At 34.7% G+C, this 18,873-nt stretch overlaps 1 protein-coding gene across 2 annotated transcripts in view; it reads left to right on the plus strand.

The window, feature by feature from the left end:
• Nucleotides 1-18,873, plus strand: part of CNTN5 (contactin 5) — a 1,357,742-nt gene that overhangs the window by 1,044,326 nt on the left and 294,543 nt on the right. For both annotated transcript variants that reach the window (XM_053900236.1, XM_053900234.1), the window contains 3 exons: nt 2,234-2,415; nt 9,185-9,321; nt 11,616-11,745. In XM_053900236.1, the coding sequence (XP_053756211.1) occupies nt 2,234-2,415; nt 9,185-9,321; nt 11,616-11,745 (449 nt within the window). The remainder of the gene's footprint in view (nt 1-2,233; nt 2,416-9,184; nt 9,322-11,615; nt 11,746-18,873) is intronic.

Here is an 18,873-nt window from a genome sequence, read left to right on the forward strand (position 1 = left end):
TAAGCTGAAGATACTCTCACCTTTGAATATAGATGTAAAAATCCTCATTTAAAAAATCACAAATTAATTCTCATACATATTAAAAGAATGATATGCCATGCCAATGTAAAGATTATTCTAAAATGCAAGGTTCATTCCTCCTGGATGTTGGATATATGTACCTACCTAAATAAATAAGAAAAATTGTCAAACTCTAATCCAGAAATTTCAATACTACGCTTATCCCTAAGGAACAAGTCAAAAAGGTGTTCAAAATACATAGCATTGTTTATATTAGTGAACATTGCTATCTCCACTATAAGAAAAATTAGTGTAAAAAACTAATAATTAGCAATTACAATCTGTGGTAGAAGGTTATAAGAGATGTGAGTTATAGGAGATACACAAAGCACTTTGTTATTTAACAGAAAAAAAAAATCCCTGCAGACTTTGGTAAAGACTTTACTGAAGAGGAGGAATTTAGGATGGGCCTCAGAGGATTAGTAGGATTTTAACAGATATAATTGGAAACACACAGAGATATGTTTCTGGGTCATGAGATATGGAAGGAAATAGTGAGAAATCAAACTGAGGAAGTAGACTGGGTCCAAACCATAAAGTGCATTAAATATAGATAGTAATAAATAAATCAGTGGAACAGAACTGAGAAGCCTGAAACAAATTCAAGTATGTGAGAACCAATTATATGACAAACTTAATATACCAAATATTGTGGGGAAAGGAGTTTTACTGTAATGATGCTGCAATAATTCCCTATCTCACACCAAAAACATGAATATATTCCAGGTGGATTAAAGATCAAACTGTTCAAAATAAAAACAAAAAAAAAAAACAAAACACAAAATACTGGCAGTAACAATGCATAAAATATGGACATAAACTTAGGTGTACATATAATTTTTTAAACAAACAAAAATTTAGAGGTTGTGAAGGAAACTATACATATGTTTGTTTCTTCTAAAAGTGTATATAAAAGTGTATTGTAGAAGCCACCATAAACTAATAATACCTGAGGGAGAATTTTTCTGAGAAACAAAGTCTTAGTGGCTCTAATACACAAAGAACTCTAAGAAATAAATTTTAAAAATGCAAATAGGCAAATAGAAAAATGAAAGAAAAAATAGAAAAATAACATAAGCAAACAATTCAAAGAAAAGTAGATGCAAATAGCCAATAAAAATATAAAAAAGTTTCAATCTTATTTGAGTTCAGAGAAATATTAATTAAAGTAGCAACAAAACATCATTTTTTACCTCTCAATACTGACAAAAATTAAACAGATTGATCACATAAAATGGTTGCAAAGATATGGGGTAACAGCCTCATATATTACTGATAGATATGGAAACTGCTACTATATTATTGAAAAACAATCTGGTAGTACTTATTAAAATGAAAAATGTGGGTGCCCTTTGATCCATCAATTTCACTTTTGTGAATGTCTGCTGTAGAAAATAAAAGCTATAGTATATGATATATGTGCAAAGTTGTTTGTAGCAATATTGTTTCTTAGTGGGAAAAAATAAAAAGGAAAGGAGAGAAACTGGGACTACACTTAATGTCTAAATATAGGGGCTGGTTGATTAAATTCTGATATGTTTATATAATGGAATAGTATATAGCCATCAAATAGAGTTAGTCAGGAGTTGATCTTGATTTTAATTTTTTTAGTAAATATCAAGTGTATGACTTACATTTTTTTAAACAAAACAAAAATAAATCATATGTGTGTATATATATATATATATATATATATATATATATGCATCATTAAGACAAGGTAGGAGATAACAAACAAATTGCATTTGTCACTGAAAAAGAAGATACTTGCAGAGGTTGGAGCAAAAAGAGTTCTTAGTTCATTTAGTTCATGAGTCATTTGTTCAACATATTGGAATAATCACACATTACTTTTGTAATTTCATAAATTACCTTTGCCATTCAAACAATCTTAAAATGTTTTTTTAAATAAAGCATAATGTTTTAAAATGTATAAAATATTGTCTCTGAATTGCCTTCCTGTAATATGAAAGAAAGGAAAGTATCTTCCTTGAATTTAACTATTTACCAGACAATACACATGGAAAGTGAAGTATATCAACCAGCACGTGGTCTTTAATTGTGATTACACTTTATTGCACTCAGCCGATTAAGTGCTTAAATTACCAGATAATAGAATCTATGTTCCTAATAATGGAAAGTGTATTAACAGTATTTTTGCTCTTTATTGTAGCCCAGTTCCAACAATCACATGGATGAAGGTTAATGGTTATATTCCTAGTAAGGCACGTCTGCGGAAATCTCAGGCAGTGCTGGAAATACCCAACGTGCAGCTGGATGATGCAGGCCTATATGAGTGCAGAGCTGAAAATTCACGTGGAAAAAACTCCTTCCGTGGACAATTACAAGTATACAGTAAGTGTTCTCAGCAAAGCATGATGCTCCAGTCATTCCCAAGGGTCAAATTGAAAATGCAAATTAATTTGAATGACATATTGTTTGTTAGGTAGTACATAAAAACCAAGTAATAATTTATAATCATACTATTTCTGCATGGTAAAACATCATGTAAAATTATGCTATACACAGAAGTGGTTTAAATTAAAAATGAATGGGGAAATAGCAGATTCTTTGTATAGAATAGAGAGTGGCTATACTTAAAAATGAGATGTTTTCCTTGCACCAAAGCCATTCTCTGATAAGTTAAAAATCTTGTAACTTTTATTAATTTATTCTTGCCATTGGCCTGAGTCAGGAATTTCAATCTATTGCCCATGCACCAAATCCTCCCCAGATGTCACTTTTTTGAAAATAAAATTTTAGGGGCGCCTGGGTGGCTCAGTCGGTTAAGCATCCGACTTTGGCCAGGTCATGATCTCATGGTTCATGAGTTTGAGCCCTGCATCAGGCTCTGTGCTTACAACTTAGAGCCTGGAGCTTGCTTCAGATTCTGTGTCACCCTCTCTCTCTGTCCCTCCTCGACTCACACTCTGTCTCTCTCTCTCAAAAAAAATGAATCAACATTAAAAATTTTTAAAAGAAAGAAAAGAAAATTTTACTGGAACACAACCACACCCATTTGTTTACATATTGTCTATGTCAGCTTTTACACTGCTATGGCAGAATGAGGCAGTTGAGACAGAATTAAGTAGCTGATTTGCAAAGCCTAAAATATCTACTATCTGGTCCTTTACAGAAAAACTTTTCTGACCCCTGGCCTATATTAATATATCTGTATGATAAATAGCCTCTACAACATAGAAACATTTATATATCCAAAAATGCCAAAGAACCAACCAGGTTGTGTATAAGAACTGGGAAAATCTACTTCAAAAAATATCTACAATTTCATCTTTACTTCCGAGGATCATAAGTTGTATCTACTTTTCATATTTGCTTTTATAATGTACATTAAACATAATGGGTAATTGATAGTATTCTTATTTCCTATATGAAGACACACACACATACACACACACACACACATACACACAAAGAGGAACACTATAATCTAGAACATTGATATAAGAAAATTCAAATGCTTTCAATATAAAACTATCCAAATTGCCTATTTGGCTGAACCCACCAAACAACTACAACTATCACTGTATCTCAAGATCCATTCACCTAAAAAGCTTAATGCCCTGCAAATGAACTCTTAAAGAACAGTTTGAAACATTAATATCTGAATTTAAACTGGTTTTTCTTTCTTGATCTCTAATAACTCCTTTAGGAATTCAGTAGTCCAACCTTATTACTCTACCATTAATATTTCATTCATTCATGTATTCAATGAATGTTTATTAAAAGCCTATTATTGCTCTACATACTAGCAGTAGAACTTTGAAGGAATTCGTGGTCCACCAGATTAGATGAAATGCAAACCCCACATTAGAACAGAGCATGTTGTCTGCAGTGATAAAGGCATGTGCAAAGGATTGTGGGAGCAGATTCTACTGCATCTACTGGGATGAATCAGAGAAAGCTTTCCAAAGGATATCTTTAAGACTTTCTTTAAAGGCTAAACAGGGGGAAGCATCCTGAAGAAAAACATAGAGCCATTTAGAAGTTTGTAAGATTGAAGCACTAGCACTGGTTTGTTTATTTAGGCCATGGGTATTATAGTTTGATGAAACTCACAAAGCAAACTGTTCACAATTTCTTACTACATCATTAAGTCAACTGTGTAGCCATAGGGGTAAAAATTCTTGCTTCTGTACCCCAATGAACAATAATTAACATTCAAATACATTATGTTGGTTTATACTCCAAAGTGTGAAGTTATACCAGTTTCTCTCTACAAATAAAAATCTGATACTGAAAGACAAGTGTTCAACCAGAGCATTGTCACTCAAAACCACACAAAGAAATGCAAGGAGAGACTGTTACTCTTAAGACAATTTGGGAAAATTTCCAAATCTTTCTGGGTGGTGAAAATTGGCTCACACCTAAGTTATAATTAGATTTACAGTACAGGACAGAACCTCCCACATGGCACTACTCCATTGTAACTCTCTCCATTCCAGGTACTTGATTCATAGTAGTAATGATTATTTCCAAGAAAAAGAAAGAAAATTGATTTCACTCAATTTTACTGGTTTACCTTCTGGTAAGAGAGTGTACTACTAAGAAACAAACTGTAAACTCTCCTTGTCATGCACAATTAGATGTACAATGCAGGCCAGCCAGGTAAGGACAGACCTTCCCAAAAAATGCATCATTTTGAATAGAGAATAATTAAGATTATTGACTAGAAAAAGAAACTGGGCTAGCTGGCTACTCTGGTATATAACATCTGACAGTTTGGGAAGGTATCTTGGAAGAATTTGGCCTTTCACTGTAGCCCATTTTTAGGGTAGTTTTTCTACGCTGCTCCTGATTTTGCCCAAATAGTCCCAGTTTATGTCTGTAGCACTGGGACAATAACAAAAAGCTCTATTTCACTTCCAGACTGTCTTGGTTATTACATGGTCACCCAATTTGTACTTTTAAATCTGTTGCCTTTGACATGAGGGCTTTTCTCCTCACCCCTGAAACTCTGTAGAATTTAAGGATCTTGGCTAGCATTTCCTCCTGACAGTTGATACAGAATAACATGATGCATGAATATTTCACTGTATCCATGATTTGTATTTGGAATGTTCTCCTTTTAGGAGAATGGATTTTTGTTGGAAGTTCTGTAACCTGATCTTCACCCAATGAAAAAAGTAGAGGCTGACACTTTAACCTAAATGGTCAATATTCACTGAGTACTGAAAATATATAGTTTTTCCTGTGTTCTCACTGTCTTCGTGAAAGTGTAATTATGGGAATGTTTACATGTTCAGTTAGTTGTTTAGCTCAATGGATGAGAGCCAAGGTTTTAAGACAACCTTTCTAGTCTCTTTTGTTGTTGTTGTTGTTGGTGGTGGTCAAATCATTACAAAATTAGTGCCAACATAGGTGGTAGGCATAAATTTAAGCCACACGGTATTTATAATTAAGACTCTGTAGGGGTATTTGGGTGACTCAGTTGGTTAAGCCTCCGACTCTTGATTTCAGCTCAGGTCATAATCTCGCAGTGTGTGACATCGAGCCCCATGTCAGGTTCTGCACTGACAGTGTGGAGTCTGCTTGGGATTCTGTCTCTCCCTCTCCCTCTCTCTGTCCCTCCTCAATGCTCTCTCCCTCTCTCTCAAAAAAAATAATAATAATTTTAAAAAAAGATCTATATTGTAAACATAAGGCAACAAATAACACAACAAAAAGTCCATGGTACTAAAATAATAAAAATAAAGGTAAACTTACAGGTGTTATTTAACCAATACATTCGAATAACAATATTCATGAAATTGAAAAAAAATTAAACTACAAAAAAACATAATTGAATAAATTGAAAAAAATAACAATTGAAACTTAGAAAAAAACTACATATGTATTCTATTAAATATGTCTTTTTATAACATATGGTAGTTTTATAGGGGAAATAATTTCTTTGATTATTTCTATGTCTTTTAACTTCTGATGATTAATCAAAGACTAGTCACACAAATTTACTAGTCACAGAAATTTTTAGTCTTTATATTTCCAACATAAATTGAACCCTATTTGTTAAAGTTCTCAATTAAGATGAAAAGAAACAATGAAAAAACAAAAAGAAGAAAGAAGTAAGGAGGATAGGAGGAAAAGAGGAAGGAAAGAAGGAAATTAAAACAATTTTAAGCAGTTTTATATGCAAGGAGATCTCAACAGGAGGTACTTTGTGTAGAGAAAAATATTATATAAAGATATGTGATCTATGAGTTTAAATATGTATCATGTGCCCCACAACTAATAATTTCCCCAAATATCCAATAAGAAATAGAATTTTATTTTCATTGTAGTGTAGTATTATAGATTTCCTTATTTTTAAAAGATCTCTGGAGAGTGCCCTCACAAATTTTAATGCCTTCCAATGTCTACAATTTGATTATTAAGCTTTTCCAAGACAAAGATTTGCTTTGTTTTGTTTTCTTGTTTTTCCTATCAAGCATTCTGTTCAGCTGAATAGATAAACAAGATGTGATATATATATATATATATATATATACACACACACACACACACACACACACCATACATATATGTTATATATGGTGTGTGTGTGTGTGTGTATGTGTGTGTGTGTGTATAACATATATATATGGTGTATGTGTGTGTGTGTATATATATATATATAACATATATATATGGTGTGTGTGTGTATATATATATATATATATACACACACACATACATATGGTGTGTGTATATATATATGTATATATATATACACACACCATATATATATATATATATATATATATACACATATATACACACACACACATACATATGGTATATATAGTATACATATGGTATACATATATATATATGGTATATACATAACCACAGAGTATTACGCGGCAATCAAAAAGAATGAAATCTTGCCATTTGCAACTACATGGATGGAACTGGAGGGTATTATGCTAAGTGAAATTAGTCAGTCAGAGAAAGACAAAAATCATATGACTTCACTCATATGAGGACTTTAAGAGACAAAACAGATGAACATAAGTGAAGGGAAACAAAAATAATATAAAAACGGGGGGGACAAAACAGAAGAGATTCATAAATATGGAGAACAAATTGAGGGTTACTAGAGGGGTTGTATGGAGGGGGGTGGGCTAAATGGGTAAGGTGCACTAAGGAATCTACTCCTGATATCATTGTTGCACTATATGCTAACTAATTTGGATGTAAATTTAAAAAAAAAATTAAAAATAAAATTAAAAAAAGGAAACCTTATATGATTTAGACTCAAACTTGAATTATTATTAGAATTAAAAGAGACAAAGAAGAAAAGTAGAACATTCCAGGTGGATTTAACAATTTGAAGAAGATGCAGGGTGTTCTTGGGAGACAGTAAACCTGTGTGCTTGGATTACAAGGATCATGAATAGTATGAAGTAGACTGGCAAAGCAGGGTAGTAAAGTTTACAGAAAGCCCCAATGAGAAAGTAGAGTTTAATGTTACTTTTGTATCTTACCATTCCTATCAGCATTTTTAGTATGCATGAGAGATAACTAAAAAGGGACTCATTTTAAAAGACAGGCATGAAAGTCATGAAAGCTAATATTTGAAGCTCACCATGGCAAGATTTTTCCTTGATAGCTCCTAGGCTGATGATATTGAATCGGATGTTGATGTTGGATCACAGAATGTGTTCAAAGGCCTACAAATTCTGAATATGCCAAAGTAAGGCTCCTTACAGTCATTATCTAGAAGACCAATGAGCTATTGAAAACAAAATTCCCATTCAGAGATCAGGAGAAGGCAAAACACACTAGGAATGCAATAAATGCTTCCAATTCATTTTTTAATCTGCCAGAGTAGAATGAAATAATTGTATGCTGCCTGGAGTCAGAAATATCTGACTTTGAATGTGGTTTCTATGCCTTATTAATTGTGTGACCTTGGGTAAATTTTTTTTTAACCTCTCTGAGCCAAAGTTTCCTGATTCATAAAATTAAATGTTTGTTTTCAGGATAAATGTAACGGGGATTAATTGATAATGTAGCTCAGTGTCTAGGACTAGCGATTAATAAATGAGAGTTCTTTCTCTCACACTCTGTTTCCTCCCTTTTAAACTGCTTAGGTTTTGGACCCACTATTGTCCCTTTAGACCCACTATTCTAGTATTCAAGTGCAGTTTCCTTTAGTACATCTTCTTTCCTTTCTTGTGCTACCATATCCTATAGCATTGACGTTAGACTTCCTCTACCACAATATAAACTCCTAAAAAAGAAATGACATAGATGCTCCTATATCCTTAATAACTTCTAAGACCAAGAAAGGACTAAATAGTATGAAGTGAATGAATCAGTGATCAAAGTCCTCACTGTCACAAAGTAAAATATGTTATAGGTTAATGCCAAAAAATTTGCTAGAGAAAAATAATTGTTCAATATTTATAGCTATTGTTTCAGTTTTTTCAGTGTTTTTGTGGACAAAGAGTCACTTGTTTTCAGTAGTTTTATTTTAAAAATTATCCAATGGAGGAAAGACACTATTTTGTGTCTTACAGGTTGTAAACAAGTACATTATCTCTTTCTTGATAAAGTAGTTTTTCTCTGTTGTAATTTTGAAAAAGGATTTTAAAAAGTTTTGAAGAATGTTAATAAATATATAAAAAAATTTTACACCAAGAGAAATTTGAATTAACAAATTATTTTCCTATGCAATTCAATTTATTTTAGAAAAAACAAAAATAAAAAAGCAAAGCAATTATTCAATAAATGGTCTTTTTGTATTATATCACCTTGCGCTAACGCTGCCTCAATGTCTGGAAAAAAAGGATGCCTCTAAGTACTTGATTTCCTATTAAACAAGTTCTGATACCTTGGGGAGACTGTAGCCACTTGCTGTAAGTTGGGTAAAACAATAAGATATACTTGACCTAGCTTACAAAAGTGTTTTAAATTATCAAAATATTATCACTGCTATATCTTTTTACACAGGAAATAGAGTTCTGTGTGCAATGCAATGTTGTGCTTCTTCTGAATACCTACAATTATGTGAATTGATAAAAAAAATTAATGCAAGTAATATTTCCACATGAATTTTGAATTTGGTAAAGTGTTTGAAAAATGAAGTCATCCTTCTTTAATCCATAAACTCTTACAGCTTATCCACACTGGGTAGAAAAACTGAATGACACTCAGTTGGACAGTGGGAGCCCTCTCCGATGGGAATGTAAGGCTACTGGAAAACCCCGACCCACATACCGTTGGCTGAAGAATGGAGTGTCCCTCTTGCCTCAGGTACTGTTGGTAACTGTTAATCTGTTCCAGTGTAATTTTAACAGGATTTCACACAGGATATGACAAACTATCCTCCTTTTGTCTTATTGAAAGTCATTTCTTATATATGCCTCCTAATGTAGTGAAGTGAGAAATAAAATGTATTTATAAATAAATTTTTTAACGTTTATTTTTATTTTTGAGACAGAGACAGAGCATGAATGGGGGAGGGTCAGAGAAAGAGGGAGACACAGTATCCAAAACAGGCTCCAGGCTCCAAGCTGTCAGCACAGAGCCTGACGCGGGGATCAAACTCACGAACCGCGAGATCATGACCTGAGCTGAAGTCAGACGCTTAACTGAGCCACCCAGGCGCCCCTAAAATTTTCTTTTTAATTACCTCATTAATTTTTGAGGAACATGTTGTTAAAGTTTTATTTGATCCTATAAATTCATGGGAAAATATCAATTATTATCATAGATTCATTGCTGTCTCTAGCTGACTTTTAGATATCTAGCTTGTTGTGTCACTTTGCAGAGGGTGGAATTTGCCCCAGAAGTAAAGTGACTTGTCCAAGATCATGTATCTGGTGAGAGACAAGACTATTATAGAATCCTAGCTTTCTGTATCTTGGACAGGTTCTGTGACATCTTACTTAATAGGATTTAAAAAACTAATTTTTTTTTTTAGTAACTCTGCATATTTTTGAAACATGTACTGGATTTGAAAATAAATCAATGACTGTTTAGTTTTAAAATGATGGTAATAATTTTAGCCAACTCCCTTGTATGGCCTTTGCAGAAAGGAGGGCAAGGGGAGAATAGTTCACTATTTATGGCCAAAAATGGAAGGGTGGTATATGAGGTTGAAATTCCGAACACAGATTATGCCCAGGTCCTACCACTACCAAGAGGTCTCTTGTCTGTCATTCACCTCTTTGGGCTTCAGTTCGCTCCTTTATGAAATCAAGAGATTGGATCATATCATCCCCACAGTCCCATCCAGCTCCAGCATTCTCTTATAAAACCAGTTAGACCAAAACAAAACACAATTACAGAAAACGAATACAGAAATACAAATAACTATAGAGCCATTAAAACTGAGGGCGTGAGAATCCTGAGTCATTGATTCGTTGTCTCTTTCTCTCTAATTTCCTGGGGATACCAGATAAACCTTGAGATAAGACTATGCTGGTCATATTTTCTTTCAGCATCCCAGTAAATTAAATTCCACTGGCAGATAATACTGTTGCAAAGTGAATGGGTTTATTTTGAAAATTATGTAAACTTACTTGGCATCTCTGTTGATAAGTAAACCACTGATCACTAAAATTGAAAGAATTATTTGTTTGGCATTAAGTAGACAGGATACCTTAACAGCATTTTAAATTTCAAATTTGTTTTTGAAATGAGCTCTTGGCTTCAGTTGACCCCAATTTGCACATGCTCAGTTTTCTGAATTCTATATTAAATTTTATCTGATAATGAGTTTATGTTTTTTGGTCAATAATTTTGTACAGAATCCAGTTGCAGGGCAGTTTTTTTATTTGTTTTAGTTTGTCAGGAAGTGAGAAAAGGTAAACTCCTGATCACATTAATATAACAAAGGGATTCTTTTTTATTTTTATGTTTATTTATCTATTTGGAGAGAGAGAAAAAGTGTGAGTAGGGGAAGGGCAGAGAGAGGGATAGAGAGAATCCTAAGCAGTCTCCACACTGCCAGCATGGATCCCGATGCAGGGCTTCAGCCCACAAACCACAATATCATGACCTAAGCCAAAGTCAGACACTTAACTGAGCCACACAGTTAATCTTAGCAAAAGGATTCTAAGACACTTAAGTGAAACACACAGTTAATCCTAGCAAAAGGATTCTTCGTTTGACCTGGGCTGGTTTTAACTTTGATCTTACTTGTCTACAGTCACAATTTTTTCCACATGTGAACCCCTTCTTCTTATGTAAAATTAGTTCAACCAAAAGCATTATCTGCTGATTATATTTTATAGGCTGATCTAGTATATCAAAAAAAAAAAAAAAAGCAACTGCTCAGTATAAAAACAAAACTGAAACTAAAACTCCTAAGAATAACTACAGTAAAATACTGTTATGATATCTTTTTTGACCAAGAAATAGTTATAATTTACAAAAGACATTTTATCATAAAATAATGAACAGTAAATTTGTGTTATTAACTTGTCAAATAATGTTCAGCTGCATTCATCGGAGGCTTCTTTCCCTCAGCCTAGAAGAGAGTAACTGCAAAATCCGTATGATTTATTCATTTTCTTTACCTACTTATTTTTATTTTATTACAGAATAGGATTGAGATGGTTAATGGAGTATTGATGATCCACAACGTGAATCAATCAGATGCTGGAATGTATCAGTGTTTGGCCGAAAATAAATACGGAGCCATTTTTGCGAGTGCTGAGCTGAAGATTCTAGGTATGCAATCTAAGTAAATAAATAGGAAAAATGTGTTGCTTCTTTTCATGCTTTAATTCTTATCATACTGAAGTTTTATGATATAATTGTAAAAATCTAGTTTATTACTTTAAAAGAAATGATATGTTTTCCTGATATATGTTTTTAAGCTTTTGCAGGACAAGTTTACATTGCGTACAGTTTGTCCCATCACTTTTTTTATAAGGTCTTTTCAACTTTAGTTTTAATAGGTTTACACACAATCTTTTTTATGGTATATAAAAATCATGTAAGAGATATGTTAATTTTCATAAAATAATATCTTGAGGGCAGGGGATCATAATGCCGATTTCTAGCAGCCTCTCCCTGCTTCCATAGCAATGCTAATATTTACCCACACAGCTCTTACTTACCAATAGGCAAGACAACATTCCAAGGGAAAGGCAGCACCCTCTAATCATGGGGTATCTACCATTATTAGCCTTACCTGAAAGGGAAAGCCTTTCTGAGACTAAGTCCAGCTGTCTCAGAGGGTTACACCCTTGATAGTAGTGTAACCAGGACACTAGCACCTCACTATTTAAGTACCACAAGAAAGATTCCATCCAGTGGAACAGGCTACTCAATCGAACATGTTTGGGCCACAGGAATGGATTTTACTTTTTTGCACTCTAGTTTCCTAAACTTTGCTCTGGGATATTTGTAATACAAAGAAAGTGACTTGAGTGATCAAAATTCACTGTCTCCCAAGGTGGGTAGGAGCCCAAGTGTACTTTCTTGCTCTGCACTAAAATTCCCATAGCACAATATTAACAGAAATACCCAAGATCCCAGGAATCTGGAAACTTACCACTTACATATCAGCTAAATGTAACATTCTATAAATCACCTTATTGAATTATGAATGTTTGCACTTAGAATTTCTCCACATTGTGATAAACCCACTTAGAGTAGATACAGGAGCCCAAATTTCCATCTCCTGCAGTATAACCAATCAAATATGAACATACTTTCATGTCAGCTTACACTCCAATATTTCTGGAGAAGCTAATTCAGCCTTAATTGTTTACATAGAAATATTCTCAAATGTGTCCTTTTCTCATTCACTAGACATATTTTCAAAAGTACCTCTTATAAGTTCTACTCCTAGTAGGCATACAAAATTATTTAGCCTAGTAGGCTAGGATTTTGATGGTTTCCTGTCTCAATTTAGGTTTTTCATCCATTTTGAATTTACTTTTGTGTATGGTGTAAGAAAGTGGTCCAATTTCATTCTTCTGCATGTTGCTGTCTAGTTCTCCAAGCACCATTTGCTAAAGAGACTGTCTTTTTCACATTACATATTCTTCCCTGTTTTGTCAAACATTAGTTGCCCATATATTTGTGGGTCCATTTCTGGGTTCTCTATTCTATTCCATTATCTATGTGTCTGTTTTTGTGCCCCTACTGTACTGTCTTTTTAAAAAATATTTTAATGTTTATTTATTTTTAAGCGAGACAGAGAGAGTGCGAGCAGGGGAGGGGCAGAGAGAGAGGGAGACACAGAATCTGAAGCAGGCCCCAGGCTCTGAGCTGTCAGCACACAGCCTGATGCAGGTCTTGAACCCACAAACCAGGAGACCATGACCTGAGCCGAAGTCAAACGCTCAACCAACTGAGCTACCCAGGCGCCCCATACCATACTGTCTTGATGATCATCGCTTTGTGCTACAGCTTAAAGTCTGAGATTCTGATGCCTCCAGCTTTGGTTTTCTTTCAACATTATTTTGGCTATTCAGGGTCTTTTCTGGTTCCATATAAATTTTAGGATTGTTTATTCCAGCTCTGTGAAGAATGCTGGTGTTATTTTGATAGGGATTGCATTGAATGTATAGATTGCTTTGGGTAGTATTGACATTTTAACAATATTTGTTTTTCCAATTCATGAGTATGGAATGTTTTCCATTTCTTTGTGTCTTCTTCAGTTTCTTTAATAAGCTTTCTATAGTTTCCAGCATACAGATCTTTTACCTCTTTGGTTAGGTTTATTCCTAGGTATTTTATGTTTTTTAGTGCAATTATAAATGGGATCAATTCCCTGATATCTCTTTCTGTTGCTTCACTATTGGTGTATAGGAATGCAACCGATTTTTGTTTTGTTTTGTTTTGTTTTTGTTTTTTTTTTTGTTTTTTTTTTTCTTTTTTTTATTTTTTTTATTTTTTAATATATGAAATTTACTGTCAAATTGGTTTCCATACAACACCCAGTGCTCATCCCAAAAGGTGCCCTCCTCAATACCCATCACCCACCCTGCCCTCCCTCCCTCCCACCCCCCATCAACCCTCAGTTTGTTCTCAGTTTTTAACAGTCTCTAATGCTTTGGCTCTCTCCCACTCTAACCTCTTTTTTTTTTTTTTTTTTTTTTCCTTCCCCTCCCCCATGGGTTTCTGTTATGTTTCTCAGGATCCACATAAGAGTGAAACCATATGGTATCTGTCTTTCTCTGTATGGCTTATTTCACTTAGCATCACGCAACCGATTTTTGTACATGGATTTTATATCCTATGACTTTGCTGAATTCATAGATCAGCTCTAGCAGTTTTTTTGGTGGAGTCTTTCAGGTTTTCCATGTAGAGTATCATGTCATCTGAAAAGAGCTAAAGTTTCACTTCTTCTTTGCCAATTTGGATGCCTTTTATTTCATTTTGTTGTCTGACTGCTGAGGCTAGGACTTCCAACACTAAGTTGAAGAAGAGTGGTGAGAGTGTATATCCCTGCCGTGTTCCTGATCTTAGGGGGAAAGCTGTTTTTCCTCATTAAGGATGATATTAGCTGTGGGCTTTCACATATGGCTTTTATGATGGTAAGGCATGTTCCTTCTATCCCAACTTTCTTGAGGGTTTTTATCAAGAAAGAATGCATCTATTGACATGGTCATATGGTTGTTATACTTTTCTTCTATTAACGTGGTGTATCATATTGATTGATTTGCTAATATTGTACCAGCATGCAATCCAGGAATAAATCCCACTTGATCATAGTGAGTGATTCTTTTAATGTACTATTGAATTCAATTTGCTAGTATCTTGACAATTTTTACATCCTTCCTCATCAGGGATATTGGTTTGTAATTCTCCTTTTTAGTGGGGTCTTTGTCTGGTTTTGGAATCAAGGTAAGGCTGGCTTCATAGAATGAGTTTGGAAACTTTCCTTCCATTTCTATTTCTTGAAACGGTTTGAGAGAATAGGTATTAACTCTGCTTAAATGTCTGGTAGAATTCCCGTAGAACGCTATCCGGTTCAGGACTCTTATTTGTTGGGAGGTGTTTGATAACTGATTCAATATCTTTGCTAGTTATGGGTCTGTTCAAATTTTCTATTTCTTCCTGTTTGAGTTTTGGTAGTGTGTGTCTAGGAATTTGTCCATTTCTTAAAGATTTTCCAGTGCATACAATTCTTCAGAGTATTATTTTATAATTGTTTATATTTCTGTGGTATTAGTTGTGATCTTCCTCTTTCATTCGTAATTTTATCTATTTGAGTCCTCTCTCTTTTTGAGAACTCTGGCTAGGGGCTTATCAATTTATTTATTCTTTCAAAAAAAACAGCTCCTAATTTCATTGATCTGTTCTACTGTATTTTTGGTTTTGATAGCATTGATTTTTGCTCTAATCTTTGTTATTTCCTTTCTTCTGCTGGCTTTAGGCTTTATTTGCTGTTCATTTGCTAGCTCCCTTAGGTGTAAGGTTAGGTTGTTTACTTGGGATCTTTCTTGCTTCTTGAGATAGGCCTGAACTGCAGTGTCTTTTCCTCTTAGGACTGCCTTTGCTTGCATCCCAAAGGGTTTGGCCTGTCATGTTTTCATTTTCCTTTGCTTCCATGTAATTTTTAATTTCTTCTTTAATTTCCAGGTTAGCTCATTCATTATTTAGTAGGATGTTCTTTAACCTCCATGTATTTGGGGGCTTTCAAAATTTTTTCTTGTGGTTGATTTAAAGTTTCCTGGCATTGTGATCTGAAAATACGCATGGGATGATCTCAATCTTTTTTTTACCTATTGAAAGATGCTTTGTGACTCAATATGTGATGTATTTTGGAGACTGTCCCATGTACACTTGAGAAGAATGTGTATTCTGCTGTTTTAGGATGAAATGTTCTAAATATATCTATTAAGTTCATCTGGTCCAATGTGTCATTCATAGCCATTGTTTCCTTGTTGATTTTCTGCCTAAATGATCTGTCCATTGCTATAAGTGAAGTATTAAAGTCACCTACAATTATGGTATTATTATCAATAGTTTTGTTTATGTTTGTGATTAATCGATTTATATATTTGGGAATCACATTGGGGGCATAAATATTTACAATGTTAGTTCTTCTTGCTGGATAGACCCCTTAATTCTGATATAATGCCCTTCTTCATCTCTTGTTACAATCTTTGTTTTAAACTCTATTTTGTCTTGGGGCACTTGGGTGGCTCAGTCAGTTAAACGTCTGATATCAGCTCAAGTCATGATCTCATGGTTCATGAGTTTAAGCCTTACATCGGGCTCTGTGCTGACAGCTTAGAGCCTGGAGCCCGTTTTGGATCTGTGTCTCCCTCTCTCTCTGCCCCCTCCCCCACTCATGCTCTGTCTCTCTCTCTATCAAAAATAAACATTAAAAAATTGTAAGAAAATAAAAAATAAAATCTAGTTTTCTGATATAAGTATGGCTACTCTGGCTTTCTTTTGATGTCCATTAGCATGATAGATGATTCTCCATCCCCTCACTTTCAATCTTCAGGTGTCCTCAGGTCTAAAATCCATCTCTTGTAAGCAGCATATACTTGGTAATTGGATCTGTTTTGTTTTTGTTTTTGTTTTGTTTTTTGTCTGTTTGTTTGTTTTTAACGATCTGATACCCTATTTCTTTTGATTGGGGCATTTAGTCCATTCACATTCAGAGTGATTATTGAAAGATATTAATTTAGTGACATTTTTTATATGTAGATTTTATATTTGTTGTGATGTTTTCTTGTTCTTTGTAGTCTTTGCTGCTTTCGATTCACAGAGTCCCCCTTAGGATCTCTTGCAGGGCTGGTTTAGTGATCACAAACTCCTTTAGTTTTTGTTTGTTTGGGGAAGTCTTTATCTCTCCTTCTATTCTGAATGACAGCCTTGCTGTATAAAGGATTCTTGGCTGCATATTTTTCCTATTCAGCACATTGAATATTTCCTGCCAGTCCTTTCTAGCCTGCCAAGTTTAAGTGGAGAGGTCTGCTACTAACCTTATGTGTCTACCCTTGTAGGTTAAAGACCTTTTGTCCCTAGCTGCTTTCAGAATTCTCTCTTTATTTATTTATTTATTTATTTATTTATTTATTTATTTATTTTGCTAGTTTCACTATGATATGTCATGGTGTCCTGTTTTTGTTGATTTTGAAGGGAAATCTCTATGCCTTTTGGACTTGGATACCTGTTTCTTTCCCCAGATTAGGGAAGTTCTCAGCTATAATGTGTTCAAATAAACCTTCTGCCCCTTTTTCTGGCTCTTCTTTTTCTGGGGCTCCTATGATACAGATATTGTTTTGTTTCATGGAATCACTTAATTTTCTATTTCTCCCCTTATGATCTAGTAATTTCCTTTCCCTCTTTTTTTTCCAGCTTCATTTTTTCCATAATTTTATCTTCTATTTCACCTATTCTCTCCTCTGCTTCTTCCATCCTTGCTGTCACTGTATCTAGTTTATTGTGCATCGCAGTTATAGCATTTTTGCTTCATCCTGACAAGTTCTGCTGATCTCTGCAGCAAGAGTTTCTCTGGTGTCTTCTATGCTTTTTTTTAAGCCCAGCTATGAGTCTTATGACTGTTATTCTGAATTCTTGTTCAGATTCATTTTTTTATATCTGATTTGAGCAATTCTCTGGCTGTGATTTTTCTTGACCTTTCTTTTGGGGAGAATTCCTCTGTACTGTCATTTTGGCTAAGTTTCTATCTTTTGCGTGTCTTAAAAGCTTGTTATGTGTCCTGCACCTGAGGGTACTATTATATTAAAAAGGAGTCATACATTGTCCAGGGCCTGGCACTCCAGAAAGTGTTTTTGGTGAATGCTGTTTGCACTCTATTGTTGTGGTTTGGCTGCTTTATCCCACCAGTCAGTCCTCTGCAGAGCTCCTCCTCACTTGTAGTGGTGGAATGTTTGGACTTTCAATCAGATGTGTTTTGATTTGTTTGTTGAAGTAACCCTGGAAAATAAAAAAGAAAGAAAGAAAGAAAGAAAGAAAGAAAGAAAGAAAGAAAAGGGAACCTTGACTTCATAAAAAAATTAAAATGAGAGGGGAGAAAAAAAAGAGAATCAAAAAACCATGAGGCTAATTTCAGAGGAGAAATGAAAATAAAGAAGAAAGAGAAAAAATGGAAAAAGGATAGAATGAAAATGCCTGAAAATGCATGAATAAGAATTGACCAAAAATAAATCAGAAACTATAAGCCTGATTTAAAAAAAAAAAAAGGAAGAGGGAAGGAAAATATAAATAAAATAATAAAAGAGAAAAACAGTTTGTCTGTTGGTGCCTGGAAACGGTGGCTGTGCTGCTCTGGTGGAGAGGCTGGCTGCATTGGATGAGTCAGTCTTGCTCCAGTAAATAAGCAGTTGCCAGGCACAGAGGGGCAGGGTTTTGCCCTGCCTCCACTGGGGGCTGCTGTGCTTCTCTCTGAAGTCCCACCATGTTGATGCTGAGGGGAAAAATGGTGGCATTCCAGGCTTTTCTCCCCATACCAGGGACCTCAAACCATGCTGTTCAGGCAGTCAGTTTTCCCTGCTCCACAGTTCTGCACCTTCTAGGCGCTAGGCTGGGATTCAAAATCAAAGTCTTAAAGGACCCAACTCTCCCCTGTTCCAGAGTGGAGTCTCTCCAACCTGCAGATAAAAGACCATGGCTGGCACCTGCAGGGTCTTTTGTCCTGGTGGAGGCAATAAACCACCTTTCCAAAGTACTCCAGGAAGGGAACTGCTCTATCCCAGTGCACCCCAGAGATCGCTACACTGCGCTATGTGCTCTGGGGTCAGGTCCTTTCTCCCCAGGAACGCACACCATGTCTCCTGGCTTCACTCTGGAGAAAGCTGCGCACTTTTGAAACCTCCAAGTTTCAGTTCGAAGAGCTGTTTGAAAAAAAACCCAAAAAAC

The sequence above is a fragment of the Panthera pardus genome, unplaced genomic scaffold (genome assembly GCF_024362965.1).
Source record: "Panthera pardus isolate Hobbes unplaced genomic scaffold, ASM2436296v1 HiC_scaffold_12, whole genome shotgun sequence".
NCBI lineage: Eukaryota > Metazoa > Chordata > Mammalia > Carnivora > Felidae > Panthera > Panthera pardus.